Here is a 25,774-nt window from a genome sequence, read left to right as displayed (position 1 = left end):
CGAAGCAGTCAGTTCCTTTCACGCCAGCCCGCTCTTCCACTCATGCTCAACACGCATTTGGTAACAAAGTCGCCAGATCGCTTTAATGTACAACACAATCCATCGAGGGGTCAAAAGGGAGTAATATTCTCATTAAAGAATATTAAGCACGCGTTAAACATAAGCAAATATCGTAGCGAACTCATGACACCGACCTCCAAGATCGATTTGTGAGTAGCTCGCTTCATGTAGGTGATACACTTCACTTCGCTCAAGAATACCTTAAAGCGAATGAGCGACCTAAAGCAGAACGCTTCAGATAAGGACACCATCCCTTATCCAGGTGCAATCATCACAGCAGCCATACCTGTACTTCCAATCACCGTGATATATGAACTATTGCACCCACTTCCAATCATCACACAATTTCAACCAAAACCAACCTAACACTCATACTCAATCTCCGCCCTACATATGTACATGACAATACACGTGTCTTGAGGATCTACCAATGTCTATAAATACCATCTATATGAACTACGTGAGACCTGATTCTTCTCTCCTCCCAGAATCAAGAGAAGATACGTAGGCAGTTCGCTCAACAACAAACTCGGTTTAAACTTTTTCCTAAATCCAATTCCACTCTCCTAAACGAAACCAAAAACACCACTTTACATGGGTGTGAGCGCCTGAGAGGGGAACAGACCAAGAGTCGTGCACGACCTCTCGTATGCGCTATTAACATTGGTAACGGACCAAGCAGAACTTAGAGCACTCTCACTATTTCCAGTCACTAATTGGACACTGGGAATAAGAATGTTGACGCTCAATTCAGGTAAACGTGCAGCCACCTAAAGAAGGTAGGTTCGTTGATAAAAATATTTCCCAACAGGATTGGTGCTAACGGTTATAACCATACGGTTTGAGACTTTGAGCGGGTGAATAGAAAATCTACCAACCTTTATATTATTAAGGTGAGTTCTCACGCTCCCAACTTGGCAAAATAGCAACTTCCCACCCAATTGGAATTCAAAGCCCGCCCAACAAACCAACAAAGAAAGAACCGCCGTTCGCAAAGTAATCCCGTACATCAAATTTACTAAAACTTAACCTGCATTCTAACTGTTTCACCAACATTCTTATCCATTTCCCCAAAACAAAGGATTCTCTTCTGCTTTTTGAATTTATCGTCCACAATTCTCCCTGTCACTTTCAGGTAACTTTTTTTTTTCTCCTTCTCCTTTTACTTTAATCTTTATTTTTGTTTCTCTCTCTCGCATGTGTTGTTTTTACTTTGGCTTTTTTGTTTTATGTTGAAGAGATAAGACAGTTAGTTTTATAAAATCTCACTTGTTTTGAAAATTGTTTTGGTACGCTAAAGATGTCTTCTCTGTTTCGTAGAAGATCTGGGTTTCTCACTTGGTTTGAGAAACTTAAAGGAATGTTTCATTCTCAGGTTGGTGTAGAGTTTTAGTTAGATTTGGAGATATTACTGTATGACATGTCATTTTGAAGATGAATTGCACCATCCAGTTTTGTTATATAATAACTGTCGCAATCTTTGAAATTATGACTATGATAATATCGTTTGTTTATTTTTATTTTTTAAAAGAATCGTGAAAAAGAAGGTTTGTATGCTTATTTATTAGATTAGGATCATTATTATATTATGAAGAAACTTATATATTTCTGGTTTTGCTCAGAATGCTAGCCATGCTTTAGAGGAGGAACTCTTGTCTCTTCAAAAGGTGGTTTTGGCTTCTATATTTTATATATTTGTGAATAGAAATATTTAAGTGTGTTTCTTTAAGGTCGTTAAATGAAGTCATTAATCAATACACAATAGTGGTAGGGTGGAGGTTTGTTGTCAAAGTATTTACTAAAATGGCTAGGATCTTGTCTCTTTACACATGGGATGGTGTGAATGGGATTTGGATCTGGACTCCAGAATTTGTTTGTCGAGACTTCTTAGAGGTTAAGTGTGTGGTTCTGATTTTGTTGTGTTGTAAGTTTGAACTCGAAATTGTGTGCTGGATATTTTGCTTATTAAATTTGTTTATGGCGAAAAGTAGTAACATTCCATTTGAAATTTTGTTTTGGTTTAAAAGATTGGTTAAAAGGAACAGTTGTTTTGTGGAACATCCCAAATGTTATATGTACGGAAATGATGTAACTTGCTAGTTCATATAGATACAGAAATGTTTCTGTGTATGTATTATCTTAAAAACGAAATTTTTACTTTCATTTTTTGAATGGATTCTCATTTTCTTACTTCACTGCCTTTCATAAAGGAAGCCGATTGTGGTTTGTTGGGCGGAAGTGAGTTGTTAATTTTATATGTGTAATAATCCCTCTTGAATGTATGTGTTAATTAATATCCTTCCTGTGATTGTTCTTAATAGGATAGAATGAGAGAGGTACACCTTGGTGCACATACTCTAAGATCCCATGGATTTCAAGTTGCAAGAACGCATATGCATGACTGGATTATACTATTGGTTCTTGGTGGTATTGAGATAGTTTTATATGTTACTCATCCTTTTTACCGCTATGTGGGGAGGGACATGATGACTGATCTCAAGTATCCTTTGAAAGACAATACCGTGCCTGTATGGGCTGTTCCAGTAAGTATCTTATGGATAAATATTTTAGTACTGTAACTGATAACTCCTGCGTGGCCATTCCTGGAATCCTAGTTTGATCTTTTTCAAACAAGTTTCATTGACAGACTTCATCTTTCACTGTACCAGTTGATTGCAGTCCTGTTACCAGTCCTTATTTTTCTGTTCGTCTACTATCGTCGGAGAGACGTCTATGATCTGCATCATGGTGTTCTAGGTCATTCTATTCTCTCTCCTCATTCTTATTATGAAATGTATTTATTTTTTAGACACCACTAGCCAAAGAAGAGTTCTATTAATTTTATCTGATATTGAATCATGGTTTGCGAAAGACAGGGCTCTTATACTCTATACTGATATCGGCGGTTTTAACGGATGCAATAAAGAATGCTGTTGGCCGACCTCGACCGGATTTCTACTGGCGTTGTTTTCCTGACGGGAAGGATGTATGTTCTTTTCATTTGTACATGTTTACTGTATTCTAAACTTTATGTTACATATTTGTGGGGAGGTTATGGTTAAGCTTCTCATTGATGAGCTCTATGGAGATCATGTTGGACAATAGAAGTATAGAACTGTGATTCGATCTTCCTTACTACTTTGATCATCATCCCAATAGTTCCATTTCAACATTACTAACTTGAGTAGTTGACATGGTACAATGGTTTAATTGGATGGGTTGGGAAATTTCAATTTCCTGTGTATATAAGTTTTAGCTCCATGGTATTGAGATGTCAATGTAAGGGTCAGTACATACTCCATGTCCCATGGGATTGCACTCACATGATGTACTCCTTAACTGGGGTTATCCTTATCAAGGGGTTCATTTCTAAAACAGATAAGTGCATTTACAACCATCCAAAAGGTCCACTTGCGATTCGTATTACTATTTAACAATTTCGTATGTGTGTTAGACCTCAATATTGGACCAATACATTGCAGGAATGGTCTTCACAATTGCGAACTGATTTCGGTTGCTCAATGTATGGGCTTCGTATTATTATATCAAAAAGGAATATAAATATCATACATATGTACTCCACTTAAAATGACTCTAAAAAGACCACCACTAAATACAATGAATTCGAAGCTAATTTTTGGTGGCGATGTACTCCACACAATAGAGATCATCCTCACAAAAAGTCAAAAATCGTTTATAATGTTATGAAATTATCCAACGGCCCATAATCTTTTAATTTCGGTACAACTTTTGACAATGTTAAACGTATTCAATTGAGCTGATTTTTTGTGGGGGTGTTCTCCATCATGTGATGTATATCTCCACAAAAAATTAGCTCTCAATTCATCTTGTAAGTCTACTATTAGGAGTGGAGTAGCTTTGGAGTCACTATAAGGCGGAGTTCATATAACCATCCCCATATATATATATATATTTTTATTTATTTATTTTTTCGATAATGATATAAATATGATATTGTGTCAACCTCCTGACCGTAGCAAATTTTATGTGGTATTGCAGGTCTATGATCATTTGGGTAATGTTGTTTGCCATGGAGTGGCTAGCGTCATAAAGGAAGGACACAAAAGTTTTCCGAGCGGTCATGCTTCATGTAAGCACCATTTTTAAATGCATTTGGAAAAGCACTCTGGGATAGTTGCTTCTACTAATTACTATGAACATTTTTGGAGTCAATACAAGATTATATCTTGAAAATTACAGTTTGATATATGATGTGGAAGCACATTTGGGTTAATTATGATTAAATATTTTAAAAACAACTCACCTTGTCTGTAATGTGAACAATTTCTTAATTTTGATAGTGTATAGCTTGAAAGTAGTAATTGTTCTTTTTAGTATAGGTATCTCATAGTGAAGCATAAACAATGCTAAATACTGTCTTAATAATGCATAACCGGGGTTTCCATGCCAGTTAAAAATGTACGTATTAGTTGTTGATAAAAAACCGGTCAGTATCTAACAAGCTCCTGAATCTTCAATGATTCACAATAATCAATACGTTTATTTGTGACCAGCATCTTCTTTACATTGGATAGAGGAGAAAGTGCACTAACAAACGCTTGAATTTTTGAAATCTACACTGTCACAAGGCCATAATTTTCTTTTCTAGGAGTCTTGTCTTACTGTCCTCCCTTATTGCTGTATCCTGATTTCGATCCATTGGACTCTTATCAGGATCAGCCCCTTACTTGGTGGTTTGTAACACTGCAGTATCAATATAGTTTAAAACTGTTGTCCTAGGTGCTACCAATGGTCAATCATCTATGGAAACTGGCAAGGGATTGATTAGGTTCTTAGGCCAGACTTTCACTTTTGGACCTTGCTAATTGTTTCTCATATCCTTAAATGATACAAAGTGGGATCAATAGGTAGATGGTATCTTCAAAGGTTTGTTTAATATCGCTTCTTACAGATGAAACGATAAGCAGTGCTGATATTATAGTAAATGAACTTGAATATGCATCATGTTATAGAATATGTGCACTGTATTATAGCAATAAATGAAGTGGGTTTACTGTAATGTGGAAGGAAATACGAAAATTTTACTTCTGTATGCTGTACCCTTATATCAAACTTACATGTTTGCTTCTAAGAAACAGCTTGATATATCTTATCATTTTTTGTGCAGGGGCCTTTGCTGGTCTTGGTTTTCTTTCATTGTACTTGTCAGGAAAAATTAAAGTATTTGATCGCAAAGGCCATGTGGCAAAGTTATGCATTGTCATTCTTCCTATACTTGTTGCTTGTCTTGTTGCTATATCTCGGGTGGATGATTACTGGCACCACTGGCAAGATGTATTTGCAGGAGGCATCTTAGGTTTGTGCATTTGATTTGTCATATTTTAGTATATATAAAACTATTCAGATACTTGAATTTATTAACTTCCTCCACAATTTTTTCTGTAGGTTTGGCGGTTGCGACATTTTGCTACCTGCAGTTCTTCCCGTCTCCTTATAGTGATGATGGTAACATTTTCATCTATTGTCAGTGAATTGTGTGCTGTTTTCTTTCCTTTTACACTTATTTTCCTTTACCTGAATGTGTTTTTGTGAAGTTTAATGTTTAGATATGCATTTTATGCGATACTATCTAAAAACTCACAGAAGTTATTTTATATATCTTCTTGTAATAAAACATGCATTTGCCTCTCTGTAGTTAGAGCCAAATAAATTCATTTCTATTGTAGATATTGTGTAGCAGCTATATGATGTCTTTGTTTTTAAACTGATTTTTCATCTTCTGGTTGTAGGTTGGGGTCCTTATGAATATTTCCGCATGCTGGAGGAGCGCGGTACAGAACCGACCATCACTGTCAATTCACTTAACGTGCAAGCGATGGAGGTGCAGGTAGTGCAGCAGCAAAATGAGCGGAACAACCATGGATCTATTGGATTATCTGAAGCACATGACCATAGCCTGGATGAAATGGAGTCTGGGAGAAGGTAACTCTGTATATCTTGTATCTGAGATGGAATTTCTGCTCGGCCGCCTTAGACTCAATTTTGTACATGCACCGCATTTTATTTGCAAAAGATGTATGTTGTACAGATGGTGTATTAATTTGCCTTTTAGAAAGTAGCCATGTTGAAGACTCAAGGTTAGTTATTGAATCTAGAATTTAATGGTCAGTAAGTTGTGAATTCTGAGAAGCACCCCTCTTTGCAAAAAAAATAAAAAAATACTATGGTGAGCGGAAGATATAAAAGTCATGCACAATAAGTTCACATCATGGTGAACTAGCATTTTTCTCCAATTTTTATCATCGAGCAAACTAATTTACGAACTTGTTGATATTTTTAAATCTCAGTGCCACTTAATTGATGGTCAGATTGCTCTTTAAATTGCCTCCGTGTTAACCATGGAAACTAACTGAATAATAATTAATATGAGATGTTCTGTTTTCATTTGTTAATTTGATTAGCATTGCGGTTAGTAAGCTATGAAAAAAGACAGAAGCCGGAAGAGACGGTGGCTTCCCACTGAACATCTGAAAATGGCTCACACAGCGGAACTAATGCGTTCAGAACTTTGGTACTTCTACTTCGTCGCGTCAACTGTCAACCCAACGTTGAAGCAGAACACAGGGTACTGCAGCGTTCAAACTTTAAACAACTTTGGTTTCATCGTTCTTCAGCATTTAAACAACAGATCTAAATATCTAATGCAGCACACGATGTTGAACTTTTGTACTACGTTGGTTCCGCCGCACCTACTGGCAATCCAACTGTTATGGCCTGATATATCAAGTAAAGCCCAGATGAAACAAATTGTCAGGATGATTTCAAAATTGAAGTCGCAAATTCCACCTGATTAAAATAAATTGCCTAAAGAAGAGGCCAAATAAATGATTTTGGTAGCAGTCTAATGCATCTCACTAGGTCTGGGAATAGAAAGGGCGTCTCAAATGAAAGTGGAGTGCAAACAGTCTTAACTTAGACGAAAAAATTAGGATGTTTACTCTGGGAATACTTCCAACTTATCGAAAAAAAACTTCCCAGCTTTTGTGTTACTGGGACCCGAGGGAAGTACTTTTACAGTTTACTTTAGTAGCACATTTAGGAGAAAATGGCGCGCAAAGTGCAAACAGTCTTAACTTCCACTTAAAGGACAGTAATGGTGGAGGGAGAGTTTGAAATGATGGAGAAAAGAAAAGTTTAAGGAGGGAAACTAAACAAGTTTGGAGTGAATATTTAATCCTAAAAAGAATCAAAGAAGACTCAGACAAGGCTAAAAAAACGACTCTGGTAAACTCCATCCATCTCTTCTTATTGCCTAGTGCAAAGTGCACACAATGTTGTTTGGTTTTGTTTTATAGTTTTAATTTTTTATTGAAACCATCGTTCTAACTTTTAACGCTACTTTTCAAAATGTTTAGAATATATTAAAAAACGGGCTGGTTACGTTGATATACAAAAATGAAATACGTAATTGACATATGCAATTCAAATGGCTGATTTTTGGTAGATATTATTTTCTTATCATAAATAATATTTCCATAAAAAATCAGCTCAATCAGATGTTATAGAGATCACATACCCATAAAATTAATTTTTAGTTTATTATGTAGGTAGGTAGTTTCTGTATGTCGAGGTAATTAGCCCAACTAAAAAATCCATACAAATTTCGCGTAGTAATTAGCCCAACTAAAAAATCCATACAAATTTCGCGTAGTAATTAGCCCAACTAAAAAATCCATACAAATTTCGCGTTATGCTCAAACTTTAAGAAAAAGAAGAGCGAGGGGAAACAAAGAGACAACATGTGACTAGATGGGCCGCCTAATGGCAAAATCCAGTATTGACCATCTCCTTGACTCCCTAGTCCCTACAAAGAGTCTATATGATGGGGACCAGTGGGGGTCCCAGGATCTCAAAGTCCTTGACTTCCTCAATTAAAATCTCCCCAAGTACAGTATTTCATATACAACAGTCAACATAGCAGAGGTCTCATTTTTTGGCAACATGCTGTTGTTTCTCCACGCTTTCGGCCCGACATAGATAACTCCAAACTCTTTCTCTTTCTCATCTTCTGTAGTTCTATTTTCTTTGGCGGCTCTTCTGATCTTATTCTCTCAGGTCAGTTTCTTTTCTTAAAACGTTAATCTTATACATATATTCATTTAACCAGTTTTTGTTGATGTTCATTTTTGTTACTTGTAGATGTTTTATGTTTTACTGTCGATTCATATGAGGGGTCTTAAAGTCACTTTTTTTGGTAATTTTTTTGTGAGTTTTGAATTTGTAGGTTGATACAAGTTTTCCTTGAGTATTACTAGGACACCCTCAGATAGTCAGATGTGATACTTGATAACTTTGGAGTTAGATTAAAACAGTGAGATTGTAGCAAGTGAACATATATAAAAAAATGAACATCAACAAAAACTTGCTTATTTCAATGATTTCCATAAATTTCTGAAAAGGCGTTTGGAGTATATTAGATAAAGTCAATGAGTCTATGGTAATTGAAATTACAGATTTTCACAAGGCATTGGGTTTTAACTCGCACTCGATTACAAATGTTCTTGTACTTTTGGATAGAAAAGAGTCTTGTCTTAAACTCTTAATTGTTTTGAGTTCAAATGTTCAAACTTAAACTAAAGTACTAAACCAGAACAAAAATGATATGTTATATTTCAACCTTATGTAATGGAGAATGATCCTCGTTTGTACCTCACATTTTTTACTCGGGGTCCACACTGTCTATAATTAAGTCATTAGTATCCTCCACACTGTTGACTCGTGGTACTCACAGGTCGATAATTTGGTCTTTAATATTTTCTATGTAAATTTTATGTTCAGAGCATCTTTCAAGCATGTCTTTTGTCATACATATAATAGGTTGTCGAAGGCGCTGTGTTCTGTGTGGGAGATACAATTTTTTACTGTGTTTCATGGACACCATATTTTAGAAATAATCTGTGTTAGATACATGTCGCACACATATTGTATGTGATATTCCTCAATATTTGGTATTTTACTGTGTCAGACATTTCATAGACATGTCTAATACGGACACATGTATCCGTGTCAACGTAACTTAAGTTTTTAATAACAAGTTATTTTATATTAGCTAAAAAATGGCCTTGATATCAAATTTCTCAAACAAGTTTTTATGCAACTCGTATTCCACAATGTCTTATTGAACAAACTGTTGCACTTTACTTTTTTTTTTTTTTTTTTTTAATTTTTATTGGTAAGCTTGTTTTAAATGAGATCAGTAACTCTTTGATGCTGCCGGGGTTCGATCCCCAGACCTCTGGTATCATCACCCAAAGGTTTTACCGACTTTGCTAGTCGGCACTTGCAAAAAAATGTGTGGGCAAGTTTGTTTTTAAAGAGATCAGTAACTTAATAGTGTGTAGCGGGGTTCGAACCCAGACCTCTAGTATCATCACTCAAAGGTTTTACCAACTAAGCTAGAAGGCACTTACTAAAAATGTGTGGGCAAGCCTGTTTTTAAAGAGATCAGTAACTCAATAGTGTGTAGTGGGGTTCGAACCCCATACCTCTACTATCATCACCCAAAGGTTTTATGAACTAAGCTAGAAGGTACTTTATTGCTTTCAATGTGTTTAGGGTTGGTTATTTTGTTTTTATGATATTATTGTATTATGTTCTTTACTTTTATTTTTTTTCCTTTTACAACTTTCAATTAACTCTTGAACTTCTGTACTTCTCTTAACATAAGACAAAATGTTTAGGTAACCTGCAAATTTGAATTGGCATGCAGGATAGACTATTCCTTTCATTCTTCATGAAGTTCTATCCATGATAATTTTTTTGTACTTATTCTTCGATAGTAATTGAGAACAAAGTGATGTTTTATCGTTTTTCAGTTGGTGAAGATGCCAGAGATTCAGTTGGGATCACATACTATAAAGTCTCATGGAGTTCATGTGGCAAGGTTTCATATGCATGACTGGATAATACTGGTACTTCTCGTGGGGATAGAAATTGTGTTGAACGTTATAAATCCATTTTACCGCTTTGTTGGAGAAGATATGTTTACCGACCTTAAGTATCCACTGAAAAGCAATACTGTGCCATTTTGGTCTGTTCCGGTATGTTCCGCATCCTAACTATTTGTTTTTTTTAAACCTTTCTTTCGTAGTTATTGCATGAATTGCGGCTTTCTGAGAAATGTTTGCTTATCTCTTTGCAACGACAGGTGATTGCAATATTATTGCCTTTTGCAATCTTTGCTGTGATCTACTTTTACAGAAAGGACGTATATGATCTGCACCACGCCATATTAGGTACGTTTGGTTTCTTATATAATATATGTAAACAACCTGTTTGTTTCTGGGGTCATCTTGATGTACCTACTGACTGAATTCTTTGAATCCAGGACTTCTTTTTTCTGTACTTATAACTGGTGTTATAACGGATGCAATTAAAGATGCTGTGGGTCGACCTCGACCAGACTTCTTTTGGCGTTGTTTTCCTGATGGGAAGGATGTATGGTCTTACTGTTGCTACCTTGTTATCGTTTAATTTTTCTTTTAGTATTTCCATGAATTCGTGATTAGTTTACACAAAGGTCACACGATCTTGGTGATTTGGCATGTGCAGTTTTACGATACTGTCACAAAGAATGTTATTTGTCATGGAGATAAGGCAGTCATCAAGGAAGGACATAAGAGTTTTCCGAGTGGGCATACTTCATGTAAGCAGTGACATTGTTAGATGATCATATGTTCCATGCAGTGTTAATTTGCAGTTTTACATTTAATTATAGCCCTCAGTCTTCGTTGACCATGGTGGTGGATACTTTTTTTTGTGTGTGGAGCTTGTAGTGGATATATGTGTGTTTTCCCTATTTGAACATGATCCACTGTTTCTGCCGTCACTTTCCAATTTTCTGCTAGTAGACGTTAGGGATTTCCAGTTTGAGGGATGGTGATGAATCTTTTGAATCGTGTGTTTGTGCTCTTAGAGTCTTAGTGGACAAAAGCTAATAACTTGTATTTATTTAGTTTTAAGTCTTTTCTAAGACCTGTACAACCATGTCTGACATCAATCTTGAAATACTCCTAATGAGTTAATGACTTATTAGAGATGAATATCTACATGAGGATTTGGATTTTGGATTTCGCAAGGAGCGGTATTATCCATTAGATTTCATTTGATAAAAACACTTTGTGCAAATTGGTTCAGCTGAGAGAACAATTTAGCTGTTAGGCAAATATTTGATATTGAAAGCGGTCTTCACCCACTACGCATCAATTTCCTGGAATCATTTTGAATTTAATCTTTTACTTGTCGCTTGTTTCAGTGAAAGTTTTTTTTCCACAATATTTAGATGTTCCATTCTTGTATTTAATAAGTAATTGATCTTGTAGAATTTGGGCATCCAACTTAAAACCAATTGGTGATAAGTGGAGAGGCCCTAGGATTTATACATTTGAACGCAAGGCTTTAGACCCGATAAGGGATTATAAATCTCAACTGATCTCACAGTTTATTGTTGATAAGAATGAAATGAAAAAGTAAAATAAACACTTGCATTCAATTTTTTGTAGGGTCCTTTGCAGGTCTTGGTTTCCTTGCTTGGTACTTATCGGGGAAAATTAGAATCTTTGATCGCAAAGGGCATGTTGCAAAGCTTTGCATTCCTTTACTTCCCTTGCTTGTTGCAGCCCTTGTTGGAATATCTCGAGTTGATGACTATTGGCATCATTGGCAAGATGTGTTTGCTGGTGGTCTTATAGGTTCGTACATCTTGAGTTAATCTTAATTTGTAGTCAGCGGAATCATGTCTAGTCAAATGAAATGTCTGTTAAGTGTTATGTACAGCAAACACTTCTTAATGTTTTCTCTCTGTTTTGCAGGATTAACTGTGGCTTCAGCGTGTTATTTGCAGTTTTTTCCTCCTCCTTATCATCCAGATGGTATGTTTTCTATCATCTGTCCCTACAAAATTTCTATCATCCATGTAACTATGTTATATTGTATATATTCTCACGTTGACCTATGTGAATTTGCGCCATCTCCCCTTTCAAATTTCAGGAATATTTAAGATAAGTTTTTCTCTACTTTTAATGAATTCTTCCTCTTGTTGGAATGTTGGATGCAGGTTTTAGTCCCCATGCGTATATTGAGATGTTGGCCGAGAGAGGAAGCATTGCCGAACCGTCTTCAAACACAGAAAATGGTTATAATTTCCAGCCCTCGGAGATTGAAAGCGTTTATATGCCATCCGAACGTAACAGAGAGACATCAGAACTCCACACATATGACTCAAACTCAATTCTGGATCGGATGGAAACTGGGAGGAGAAATTGATTTTGGAGTTTAAATGTAAACGTGTCTAAGACAGTCTATACTTCGTTCATCTGTAAAAAGTTACTCTTTACACGGCCACCTTACACGCCTGCTCCTTCATTTTGTATTTGACTCTTAACATGAGATTCCGAAATTTTGACTATGAGGCAATTAAGGTTTCTTTCTCAGCTGCAATTCTAACGCATGAGCACTGCGTGCTTTCTCACTACGTAGTCAGTGCTCGCTCGGTAGCAACTTGTAAGACATACAAACGTAGGTTGGGTTTGGGCCGTTTGGCCCATCTTTATACTGCTAAATGGGTGGATCCTGACCCAATCCATCAGGACTACATAGTAATTTCATTCACCCCAACCACAGACAAATCCAATGGGGGGCTATATGGGCTGTTAAAAGCAAATATAATACCCCAACCACAAAAATCTTTAGATATATATTATAGCTATACTCTCTTGGCTCTATTTTTCAAGGCTTAACAGAGTCTCCAACTTTTTGTAAATTCTAATACTAATTACGAAAAAAAATGAATTCAAAATCTTTAGATATATCTTTAGATATCTCTATTAGTAAAATACATCATAATTAACCTGGCCTTTTAAATTAGACCAGCCTTTTTTCTACCACCAAATACCCCTAATTAAATATAAAAAAAAATTATTCAATGTCTTTAAAAAGGACTATTTCGTCATTTAAATTTTTATTTTTATTTATACCATTCAATTACAACACACTCACAAAGGAGTTTTATGTCAATTCAGGTCAAAAACCAAATCCACGCCTATATTGAAATGTACGCGGGGTAGCCTTACCATTAATACCCACTTAAATTTCCATTAATATCGGGTCTTAAAAACAGTCCAAAAAACTTAGTTCTTTCAACTTCCCCTCCTTTCTTCATGAACTCATTCAAAGTATCTCTGTAACTCATTCAAAGTATCTTTGGATGTGGAAATTGCGCACAACTCTTTAAGCAACCTAACCAACTCTTCTTCTAATATTTGCATGTGTTCTCTCTTTCTTTTTTCCCCAATTTAGATTTATAGGTGTAGATTTCAGATTGGATTTGACTTTACCTTATTGTTATTGTTGTACAAAGATGACAGAGTAAGGTATGCTGATAAATTTCCAGTACTGGTTTTTGCTTTATGCCTCCAATTCCGGTTAGATCGAATGTAACTAAAGAAGGACTTCGACAAATTTATTTGTTATGCGGTGGTTTCTAGCGTGGTCGTCGACATGGGAGGAAGGAACCCATCAAAAGCCTACGGTCAAGACAATTCATGTAGGCCTTTTTGTTTCCAAACACTAAATCATTTGCCTGTGATTTTGGTTTGCGAGAATAATCATTGTTAGTATTAGTTTGGATGATTTTTGGATTTTTGGATTGTTTCATTGTGGTTTATGTGTTTTTTATTTGGGTTTGTCTTTGTTTTGTAGATGGAATGGGGACTGCGGAATGGAGAGCTGCTAAGAGTCTGGCTTATTATAAGCGCGATGATTATGTACATGGATTGAAGGTGAGGGGAAATTTATTTTATTGTGGTTATTATGTTCTTTACATTAAGCACACACACATAGTAACACACATTAAGCGTGTAAATCGGGAAGGTGTGGCGGTACTATTAGTTGTTTAGTCATGTTCTTAGGGGTTTGACTTGCCCACTATAAAAACGGGTAAGGGGCTCAATGTGTAATTGATTAGAAGTATACCTTCTAAGTCCGTCAATGAGTAGGTGCACCTTTAGTGTGGGGAACATGTCGTAATGTCTGTTAGAACCGTATCAACCGGGTCTTTGGTTCTCAAATTTGAATTAGAAAGAGTTCAGTTGTTCAGTTGTTCGATGTCCGGATGTTACTACATTAGTTCGGATGTTTTCCCACCCGTAGCTTTGGAGGACTCTTTTCAATGTAACTCAAAGGATTTTGTTTGAGCAATTGCCACTACTCCACATGGATATTCCTTGCCACATGAGGACAATTTTATGCTCATGCATTTTATGGAGGGCCTCTCCACCTCTTGCGATCCCAAGACTCCCCATGAGTCCTATACTAACTAAGTGAATAGTAAGAAGGTGTTAGTTTAGAAATTTGTATGCTTCTTAGATGACATCATGGAAACAATGATAAAAAATAGTTATTATTTTAGCATGACTATAATTGATCTCAGTGAGCTATGTGCCTCTTACCCTCGTTTTTGATATGGAGGATTGCCCGGGTAACTTGTACTTTAATCTCGTGGCAGTTAAATTGCCTCATTCTAAATGACACTTTTACTAAGTTTTAGCATTTCTTCATCTAGATTAATCTTTTAAGTTTTATCTTAACAAGAATTTGATAATGTGCTTGATAACCGTGTTCCTTACGTGTATGAACAAATGATATTATCCGGGTCACTCCGGATAGGAAAGCAAGAGCAATGCTTTGCGGTCCCGCTTCCGAGATATATGAGGCAAACATTTGATTCATAAGAAAGAACTACTAAACACTTAACTAGCGTTACAGAGCCAAACTTCCCAGTTCCATAATCATCTTTTAGTTTCTGAACACACATTCAAGGTTGGAATCAGACTCCCTTCTGAATGATTATATTAGAAATGTTTTACTTATCCCTGTCACTATCCTTTATTCTTGCGGTCTGTTGGCCTTGGTCCTATGATTGCCTGAATTAGCAAGATACTGTTTAGTTGTATTTCTCCCCCTAGCCTGGATCGTGTAACCGTAGCCTCAAACAGATAACACGGTAGTGTCAGAAAGTCTACCGTGTTATCTGTCACTACAAGCAAATGGGATGACGTCTCAACCAAGCCTTCAACCAAGCCTTCAGTCAAGACAATTCAGGTAGGCCTTTTTGTTTCTTAACCTCCTTTTTTCTTTACTTTTACCTAAAGATTTGATTGCTTTCTTTATATTTGAAGAGAGATTAAATTATCTTCTCATTGCGATTTTCTATTCTAAAGGATGTAATGTTCTTTGAAAATTCCAGTTGTGCAACAGAACTTCAACTGGAAGCACAGGAAATTCCATCGCACTGATGGTGTCTACATGGTTTCTCCAGAGAAAGGTACGCAGCGAATATGAAAACATTAAAGTTACTGGATTAGGAAGGTTAAGAACCCGAAGAAACATCGATTCATCTTGTGCCATTTTCCCCAAGAGTCTTTCGATCGGAGAAGCCACCGCATGAGTTCTACGGGCACAAGCGATGGTGAGATCTTGGATTTGTCTTGGTCAAATCATATGGTTAGTACTTCTATCACGAACATTAAACGATATTCTCGAAGAAACCCAGTTTGATATTTCTAATAATTACCGTGACGCTTTTTGCAAATCTTCGTGTCTTCCTCTCTCGATAAAACGGTTAAACTTGTGGCGAGTAGGATGTGATCGATGCCTCGAGTTTTTTCTCACAACAATTATGGTAGGTTTCTCGCTGCTTGCGGTGTTACTATCCGACACACATATGGTTACTAATGTATCGGTTTCCTAGGATCGATCACGGGGCATGACAATACCATTTTTGTCCCGCTTCTTCATAGTTATCTTAATTCTTAAGTCACCGATATGTTTGTTTCTTAACATGTAATGCAGTGACATGTATTCAATTTAATCCGTGGGACGATAATTATTCATTCATCGTGGTTCCATAGATGGAAAAGTTTGCATTTGGGATGTTCCTGGTTGTCGTGTTGTTGATTGGACTGATGTTAAAGAAATAGTCACAGCTCTTTGTTATCGTCCTGATGGGAAGGTATGTGATTTATTTCTTCCAACCCTTTATTGTTTGTTCTTTTTTCTACTGCTGGTACAAGAAATTTGCCTCATTTTTCGTATAAACTTCATTTAACAGGGAGCAATTGTTGGTTCCGTGGGTGGTAATTGCCGCTTCTATAATGTGACAAGTATGCTCTCTTGCTCTAGCTTTACATTTTCATTATAAGTCAATTTGTAATCTATAACACACTGTTTGAAGCCAACGCTTGCTTTGTTTGTGTTTGTGAGTGATAAACAGAGAGCCTATGTAACCCCTTCAATCCAATAAATTTTCCCGCCCATAGTTGCTAATACTTTTGAGCTGTTAATTACATGCATAGTTAATAATAGTGAATGCATACTTGAAAGACTGTTAATATTCTAATATATGACGTGGAAAAGAACTGTTATTTAAGCATTGTAACCTATAATCGCCAATTATATCGAGGTTTCCACTGCAAATGTGTATGGGGTGATATAACATTGTAAGTTTTACCGAATAACATTCATATATAATGTGTAGGTTACAGACAATCCTTATTTTTATGTTCTTTATTTCTTATGTTTCTTATTTAGAATCAAGAGGAGATGAGATGGGATTGACTTTTATAAATATAATAAAGATTAATTGCAACTGAAATTGTTGGATGTCTTAGATACATGCATGAAAAATGTCGTTGAGGTTTTGCCTATTGTACATAGCAACTTGCAGCCAAGTAACATTTGCACATGCATTCCAGCCACTAGCTTTGGCAATTTAATTTTCCCTACTATGTATCATTTTGAGTTGCATTTTCTCTTTCACTTTTATACTCTATTTTCATGGCAGTGATCTCTTTATTTGGGAGTATGTCATATATATATGAAACTTTTGAATAATCTTTACAGGTAGATGTTTCACTATCAGAAATTTAGGATCACTAGGTACATAGGGGCTGCTGATAAAAGTATTTATAGTCGTAAAACTACATAACTTAATTGTCGACCTTTACGCCTCAGAAACCGCCATTTCAGGTAGTCCATTACTACCAGTTTTGGGCCCTTTACATTATTTATGGCTTTATCCATTTATCTCTTCCATATTTATAAGTGAGTAGTTATTCATATTAGCTTAATTTATTGATATCTCATTTAAGGGATCTGTCATACACTCATACAACAGTTTCACTGGGGATCTCCTTATCTCATTTCAATATTTTACGTATCTCATTGGCTTGGGCCATTAAGGCCCAAAGCTCATTTAAGGTATCATCATCAAATGACTCAAAAACTGTTGTATATGTTGGACGTGAAGGAGAAGGTGTCATTGGAGCTATCACAATATCTGATACTTTACGCCACGATGCAAGGTCTACATTGGACAGGTACCTCTCCTAAAAATTACTTAGCTAGATCAAGTGGGAAAATCAGTACCTTTGTCTTGAAATGATTAGGTGATTCTAGATCTGCAGTAAATGCCTTAGTACACGATCTAACACAAGCATTTTCATTCTTAATTATATCATGAAGAAGTATTAAAGCATATGGTTTTTCAATTGCACATTATCCTTCTCTTTTCAACTGCATGGAACGAAGCCGGTTTTATGCCTTAATCATGTCACTTTTTTCGCTTTAGTTTTAGTGCTTGTGGATTCGTGTATGCCTCTCGAAGTTTTGTGGTGTTCAACCAAAATGTGAACATTGTGAATGTACAATAAATTTTCTTAGCTGAGCTGGGGTATTTGAAGAGGCAAAAGGTGTGCAATAAACACCAAATTAATGTAGCGCTTCTCAACAACCAAAAGCTTGGAGAGGAACTATGACTTCTTTTGCTGGCGATTACCTAGAAACACGATTGGGTAGGTGTTGCAGTTGAGAAGGCTCCTTCAGTTAGAACTTAGAACGTCATAGTGGTGACTACATACTACTCTCCACCATGTATGTAGATGACGTGAAATATGATGATGCAAGGAAAGTGACGAAGGAAGGGAGTGGAAAAGACACCTGGTTGGCCAATCCGGTTGGACGTTATATGCCTAAAGTGGTCCGGGCGTTGACAATCTTGGTTCTTGGGCCGGTATGCTTACTTTTAGGGTATAGGCTATTCCTCCTTTGACATAGAGTACTTTGGACCTTTTAAACGATTTTATAGAACTTAAAATAAGCATGGTAATGTCAAAGTTGTGGATATATATTGAAATTCAGAGTCATGTGTTCTCAATGGAAGACTTTTAGTTAAACCTCAAACAACAAGCAGCAGGAATAAATCCAATCGGCCAAAGAGTCTTGGAGTTTTGGTTTGTGAAGCAATCAACGTAGGGGATTTGCAAATGCTTAACTTCTTACACCTTGATTTTCTTGGCGGTTATTCTTATTGTACCATTTGATGCTTCCTTAAAAGACATTTTCATTTATTTTCAATGTTGAATTTCTAGGGACAATAATGTATTCATTTGCAAAAGCCTATACCGATTAATTTACCAATGACAAGGTTATAGGAGAACAATCTGTTAACTTGGGTTTTTCTTCCAATTAAATGTGCTTGGACGATCCTTCCTGATCAGTGTTTTGGTTTTTGCTCTGCTTTTGATGAGGCTCCCTGCAAATTGGCCAACTAGAAGCAAGTCAATCAAAGCAACCTTCCCTCCTCAAGAACTCTTTTTTTCGAGGTACCATCCTCATCCTTTGTTTTTCTCAAGTTCTTATAGATACTAATTAGGCCCATATGGTGGGGTTTTTTTAAGGGGGATCTCTTTTTCCGAACTAAGTAGCCTAATTTTTGTGTAAAAAGTTTTTAGGGTTTGAAGTATTACTTATAATAATTTGTTTTGATTGAAATATTTAGAAGTTTTCTAGGATTAGTTTTTTCGTTCAAATATATAATAGAGTAATAGAGACACTCGCACAATAGGAAAAAAAAAAAAAAAAATAGTTTAGTACAGTTTTTGGTTTGCAAAAACAATTTCTACTTTTGTTTCCATTTAATGCAAAAATTGTTCACTTCTTTTTATATAATTGATTTTAAAACTTTTTACTTTGTTGTTGTTGTTGGTTGAAGGGTTTCTGTATATATGGTGATCCTGGCTTAGCAATGGAAAAATTCCATTTTATCATTAACAAAATCAATGAAAATTTTCATAAACTATTGTCTTCCTCGCATATTTGTTGCTCAATAGAATTTACAGTTTCTCAAACTAAATATAACTCTTCCCAAAAACAGAGCCATTAAGAAGCTAACTTTGTTGTGAATATGCCCAAAAATTGCCCTCCTTAATCGAGAAGTCCTCTTTAAGTTCTCGAACAGATTCTTAAAGAAGCGTGGCTTCAAATCAAATTTAAGCATTTCTTGTGGACGATAGTGTAGTACTCGGGCATTAACAAACCAAACATAACTAGTAAGGAGATTATGTTACAAAAAGTCTGAATAATGAAATACAAAAATCGTAATAGAATAATATTATGATTTCTATCGTATATGAGTATATGACACTATTGTTTTTACTCGGACGAGAAGTTTTATGTTTCTTACAATTTGAATAAATGGTGTTAGTTAACTTGCAAAATTCAGGTATACAATATTGAAGAGCAAGATGCTTACCTATATCCTTCTTTAAATGTTAAGTTCATTCTCTCAACAAGAAAATTTAGCAACCATAAACACAATTATGAACAGTACATCAATTTCCCCCCAAGTTGGTTACCAAATAAGAAAAGTGTTAAGCAAATTATGTTTACACTCTTCCTTAAGTTTTGTTTGACATCGCGTGCATAGCACGTGCATCTTGCTAGTATATTATAACTATACCCTCTTAGCTCTATTTTTCAAGGCTTCACATAGTCTCTAAATTTTTGTAAACTCTAATACTAATTACGAAAAAAAAAAATTCCAAATCTTTAGATATATATTATAGTCACCTTTCTTCCGAAGTTTACAACAACAACAGGACACCAACTAATACAATTTCTATTCCGTTCATCGACACTTACCTAATACTTAATAGTCTTGCGGGATGTTAGCTTCTATAATTTTGTTAAGCCACAACTTTGGTTACTGTCTCGACTCTTGAACATCAATGCAATTTTTTTTTTGGTAAATTGAACACTCAATATAATCATCCTATGGGGTATTTTTTAGTAAATTGAACACTCAATATAATCATCCTATGGGGTAAGTGCGTCCTCTATCCTGCATGACTGCTATTAGCCTATTACATTGTCTTAGAAAGCTTATTTCGTTTTGATTGCAACCAAAATGATAGTCAGAAGCCAATTCATGGTGATAGTTTCTGCTAGTGTATCGGATGATTTTTTTTTTTTTTTCATGTGGACATTATATCACATGATCACTAAACCATTTCATTCAATTTTCACGCTTTATCTTCAACGGCAATTGTCAATTTAAATTTTTAGTATGGAGTACTCTTAAGTATGTGATGGAACGTGAGCCACTAATTGTTGTGAGTTTAGATGCCTAACTTGAAATCATCAGAGAACAAAAACTAGAACAATTGTCTTGGCGCGCATGTTGCATGTTTTTTTTTTCTCTTTGGATTTAGAGATGTACACACGCCATAACATATCAACGCCATTTTAGAGAAAAAATGAGTTTTTTTTTTCTTTCTCTCGTGTAAGTCACGCCCGCGCTTATGTATGCCTGGACAAGGGCGCGCCTGTACTCCTCTCTTTGGCAAACGATCAGATTGTTAGGCGTGCACGCACTCGACTTTTGTCTGGCCAAGGGCGCGCCCCACCGTTTTTCAGCACGACTTCGACTTGTTTTCGGAAACAATATAAATATAAAGTTTTTTCTGTAAAAACTTAATCTAACCAAAAGAAAGAAAGATAAAGATTGTAAGAGAGAAATTCTTAGTGAGTTGAGTGTTCATTCTTTGTGAGTGAATTGAGAGCTCTTGTAATCTGTTACTCTAGACATCTAGTAAAGCTTGGAACTTGCTAGTGTGGACGTAGGCAAATTGTCAAACCACGATATATCCTTGTCTTGTGGTTGGTTCTCTTTTGTATTATTATATTTACTTTATATGTTTGTTAAATTCTTAATGAGAAGCGTTGTGATAGTACTTAGAGGGTGTTGAAGTCTTGTATAGAGCGAAGGATCAATCATTGTGTAGGGTTGATCTATTTGTAGTGGATAACATTATTTCCATATTGATTTATTCACAACAATTGGTATCAGAGCGGGGTATACGACTTAGGATTTTGAGTTTTAGTGAATAACTATAGTACTCAAAATTTGCGTAGACAAAGTGTTCGATAAAATTCCTGAGTGAGATATTTTTTTGGCTTATTGTGTGTGACTTGAAAAAAAGGTTCCCAAAATGTCAAATGCTATATTTGACGTAGAGAAGTTTGATAAATAAACAAAAGAAAAGACGACGAGGGTGATGTCAAATGAGATGACTTCCACAAGCAAATGGAAGGGTAGTTTGAAGAAGCCTTCATTCAAAACATGTACGGTGCTACAATTGTAAAGAAAAAGGACATTATCTATGTGATTGCCCTAGCCCGAAAAAGAGTAACAAGATGAGTGGTAAGTTTGAGAATGAGAATGTTAGTGAAGAAAGTATGCTTCCGACTTCGATGGGGATGATGTAAGTCTTTCAGTGTCTACACAAGACAACCACATGACCGAAAAGTGGATTTTTGATTTCGGGTGTTCCTACCACATGTGTCCAAATAGGAAGTGGTTTGCTACCTATGAGAACTTGAGTGGAGGTTCCGTTTTGATGGGTAATGATGTTGCTTGTAAGACAATATGAATTGGAACTATACGGGTCAAAATGCATGATGGTGTAGTGACGACTTTAACTGATGTGAGGCATGTTCTTGAGCTAAAGAAGAATCTTATTTATCTTGGTACCTTGGATTCCAAAGACCACAAGTTTGTGGGAAATGGTGGAGTCCTAAAGATACTTAGTGACTCTTTAGTCATTATGAAGGGTCAAAGACATGAAAACTTGTATACTTTGTTGGGTAGTACAGTGATAGGCGATGTAGCAGTGGGTACATATGGTGATGATTATGAGTGCACAAAATTATGGCATATGCGCCTTGGACATATAAGCCAAGGGGGATTGTCTGAGTTGTGCAAGCAAGGGCTACTGAAAGACTTGGAGAAACCAAGTATGGAATTCTGCGAGCATTGTGTCTATGGCAAGCAATGCATAGTCAAGTTCGGTACAAGCAAGCACAAGACGAGAGGCATCCTGGATTATGTGCATACGGATGTTTAGGGACCCTTTAGAATGGCTTCTAAGGGAGGTAACCGATATTATGTCTCTTTCATCGATGATTATACACGCTATATGTTGGTATATATCTTGAAGTCCAAGGATGAAGTTTTCGAGATATTTAAAAGGTGGAAAACAATGGTTGAGAAACACACAGAAAGAAAGGTGAAGACTTTGAGGTCTGATAATGGTACTGAATATACTTATGGTCATTTCAAGGAGTTCTGTGCGCAACAGGGTATTGTAAGACTCTGGACAGTGAGGGGCACGCCGCAACATAATGGGTTAGCAGAAAGAATGAATCACACGTTGCTTGAGAAAGCTAGGTGTTTGTTTTCCAATGACAATCTTGGCAAAGAGTTCTAGGCAGATGCAGTGGCCATGGCGTGTTACTTATATAATATATCACCAGTTCCGGCGATAGACTGCAAGACACCTTATGAGGTATGGACAGGAAAACCAGCTTATTATGATATTTTGCGCGTGTTTGGATCTAGTGCTTACTACCATATGAAGGATAGTAAGCTTGATCCTAAAGCTAAGAAAGCTATATTCTTGGGCTATGAAAAGGGATACGGATTGTGGTGTCTTGAGAACCACAAGTTCCTAGTCAGCAGTGAGGTTACCTTTGAAGAGACTTCGGTGCTACATTTTAGCAGGCTGGAAAAGGCTGGAAATAGTGGTGATTCTATAAAATCTCAAGTGATTGAGATGGAAGCGTCAGAGGATGCTATAGAGAGTGAGGTTCTTAATGAAAGAACTATTCAACAAGAAGTAAAGCTACAATAACCTGAGCAGCAAGCTTTGGCTAGATCAAAGCCAAAGAGAAGTGTGAAACAAGTTACGAAGTATGGGCATGATAAGCTAGTGAACCATTATGGTCAACCGGACTCGATTGCCTACACACTGAATATCGAGGGTGATGAACCAAACGACTTCGAAGAAGTTGTTAGAGATGGTCATTGCAAAGATTGGTCGGTGGATATGCATGAAATGGTGGAGGCTCGTGACAAGTTTTGTACTTAGGAATTTGTTTCATTGCCTACGGGCAAAAAGGCTTTGGGTTGTAGAAAGTTCTCTATGGAGTTGAGTTCCAACATTGGTTGGAGGTACTCCACAAATGGTGGAGGCTCATGCATTGTTGATTGATGCCTACGCATGACCCTTCGTGGGCGTGATTGCTCTTTGTGAGCATGACTCTCTGTGAATATAGCTCTTTGTGGGCACGACGTGCTCTTCATGGGCATGACTCTTTGTGGGTGACTTTTCTTGAACAAGACACTCTTTGTGGCTCTTCGTGAACAAGACACTTTTTGTGGGTGGCTCTTCGCGGGCATAGCCCTTTGTGGGCATGGCCCTTCGGGGCAGTTGACGGGGAGTTTCGAGACTAATACTTCTTGCTGGATGTGTTCGGCTCGGTTTTATGTATTAAAACCTCACCGAGGTGGAGAATATAGAGAAAAAAATAGTTTTTTTTCTTTCTCTAGTGTAAGGCGTGCCCGCGCTTATGTATGCCTAGACAAGGGCACGCCCCACCATTTTTCAGCACGACTTCGACTGTTTTCGGAAACAGTATAAATATAAAGTTTTTTCTGTAAAAATTTAACCTAACCAAAAGAAAGAAAGAGATTGTAAGAGAGAAATTCTTAGTAAGTTGAGTGTTCATTCTTTGTAAGTGAATTGAGAGTTCTTGTAATATGTTATTCTGGATATCTAGTAAAATTTGGAACTAGCCATTATAGATGTAGATATATCATTGTCTTATAGTTGGTTCTCTTTTGCATTATTATATTTACTTTATATGCTTGTTAAATTGTTAATGAGAAGCGTTGAGATAGTACTTTGAGGGTGTTGAAGTCTTGAATTGTCTAGAGAGAATGATCAACCTTTGTATAGGGTTGATCTATTTGTAGTGGATAGCATTGTTTTCGTACTAATTTATTCACAACAGCCATAACACTCACTTAGTCTTTAAACTCTCGACAGATGAAACTGATATTGCAACATTTTCGGAACTTTCGCTCATCAGAGTATCAGACTATAAGAATGTAATGTATATTTCATGTTGAATTGTTGATTACTCAAAAAACCAAGATTGTTTTCGAAATTTCAGATTAACTTGGTGGAATAAAGGCATGAACAAAAGTTATAGGGGAGCAAGAAAAACGTGTGCAAAAACATATTAAAACCTCAAGAGTTGACTCTGTCACTTTCAAGTTTGAACTTTGAACAGCTACTTGTACATTTGTTAATAACACACAAAAAGCTGTGCATAGTCAATCACGACTTTGGCAGACAGAATGAAAACGGTCATTAGTTTTAAAGTAAATTAAACGCATTTCATCAGCTTTCTTGACACGCCTATTTAGTCTGTACACAGACTACTTTCTCTACGTTTCCACCTACATAGTATTTGTCTTCTATAAGTCTATAACACAACAAAATATATATCAATAAGAATAATCGAACACAAAGAAGATTAAATGAAAAGCATTGTGCATAGATGGGAATTTGAGTACTGTACTCTATAAGAAAATTAGATGGGTAGTATAATAGTATATGGGTAATTGGACGTACATCTCAGACTAAGTATAGAAACAAATCCTTCGTTTCAACTGCATCCATAGCCTTGTTACCACAGCTACCACTCACAAGCTGATTAGAGACATCCGATGTATTGTTCTGGTTGTTGTCGTTGTTCTTGTGGTTGCCTTGAACGTTTGAAGGAGGGTGGTAATACATCCGAGCCGTTTGAGGGCAGTGTGAATGGAATCTAGCCGCAATTCTCACCCCCATGTCCAATAACTCCACATACTTCGACATCTTTTCTAGTTAGCTATATCTCTTTTTGTATGTTTCTTCTCTGTGAAGGGCAAATAAGAGAGAAACAAGGACCAGAAGTATCAAGCGAAGGTTAAAGGAAGAAGGTATTGAATTTAGAATACGTCCCAAAGGTTGGAACCCATGCAAAAGGGAAGAAAGAATGCTTGTCAAAAAATACAAGAGAATATGATTATTTATAGCCTTGGCCTTCTAAAGTTATCTCACCGATTCACCGCACCCACCGAAACCCTACTGTTTGGAATTTCGGTGCGGTTTCTTTCTAGATCTTTTATTTAGGAACGCATTAATTAATTGTATATATATATATCTCGCCCATATGCTAGCAAAACATATATCATAGTTCGAAATCTTGATGCTAATTAAAATGTCGTTACATTCTAAAATTCACTGATTTTGACAAATATCGTATTTTCTTTTTCACAGCATTTTGTACATGACCCGAACTAAATAAATATCATAGAACACATCCTGTTCAAGGCACACACATGTCGGTTGTCATAAGAACAAGCCAACGCTTAAAAAGTTGCAATGCTGGGATCTTAAGGCATTGTTTCGTGATGCTGCAAAGAATCTTGAGGAGATTTTGTCTG

General features: G+C 36.3%; 2 protein-coding genes and 1 long non-coding RNA gene across 8 annotated transcripts; all 3 read left to right on the top strand.

Moving 5' to 3' along the window:
- Positions 1-820: 820 nt before the first annotated feature.
- On the top strand, positions 821-6,210 carry LOC147479327 (lipid phosphate phosphatase 2-like). 6 transcript variants are annotated; one of them, XM_086581249.1, is made up of 9 exons: positions 956-1,195; positions 1,683-1,727; positions 2,382-2,603; positions 2,730-2,817; positions 2,937-3,046; positions 4,081-4,171; positions 5,210-5,398; positions 5,488-5,547; positions 5,832-6,210. In XM_086581249.1, the coding sequence occupies exons 3-9, from the start codon at positions 2,388-2,390 to the stop codon at positions 6,026-6,028; spliced, it is 951 nt and encodes a 316-aa protein (XP_086437375.1). In that variant the 5' UTR covers positions 956-1,195; positions 1,683-1,727; positions 2,382-2,387; the 3' UTR covers positions 6,029-6,210. The 6 variants fall into 6 exon arrangements, with proteins under 6 accessions (XP_086437377.1, XP_086437376.1, XP_086437375.1 ...); XM_086581247.1 differs by lacking the exon at positions 956-1,195 and adding an exon at positions 1,295-1,435; XM_086581252.1 differs by lacking the exon at positions 956-1,195 and adding an exon at positions 1,357-1,435 and having other exon boundaries at positions 2,387-2,603.
- Positions 6,211-7,776: 1,566 nt separating this feature from the next.
- Positions 7,777-12,533, top strand: LOC147479326 (lipid phosphate phosphatase 2-like). The gene is made up of 8 exons (XM_086579872.1): positions 7,777-8,157; positions 9,918-10,142; positions 10,250-10,337; positions 10,430-10,539; positions 10,654-10,747; positions 11,604-11,792; positions 11,913-11,972; positions 12,158-12,533. The coding sequence occupies exons 2-8, from the start codon at positions 9,927-9,929 to the stop codon at positions 12,364-12,366; spliced, it is 966 nt and encodes a 321-aa protein (XP_086435998.1). The 5' UTR covers positions 7,777-8,157; positions 9,918-9,926; the 3' UTR covers positions 12,367-12,533.
- Positions 12,534-15,998: 3,465 nt separating this feature from the next.
- LOC147479325 (uncharacterized) lies at positions 15,999-17,525 on the top strand. Its single transcript, XR_015203731.1, has 3 exons — positions 15,999-16,111; positions 16,211-16,262; positions 17,408-17,525. It is a non-coding gene; the product is annotated as an uncharacterized LOC147479325 (long non-coding RNA).
- Positions 17,526-25,774: the final 8,249 nt, after the last annotated feature.

Source organism: Coptis chinensis, chromosome 8 (genome assembly GCF_015680905.1).
Source record: "Coptis chinensis isolate HL-2020 chromosome 8, ASM1568090v1, whole genome shotgun sequence".
In the NCBI taxonomy this organism is placed as follows: Eukaryota; Viridiplantae; Streptophyta; class Magnoliopsida; order Ranunculales; family Ranunculaceae; genus Coptis; species Coptis chinensis.
Note: the sequence above shows the minus strand (reverse complement) of the source record. Positions and strands in the feature narration are given on the sequence as shown.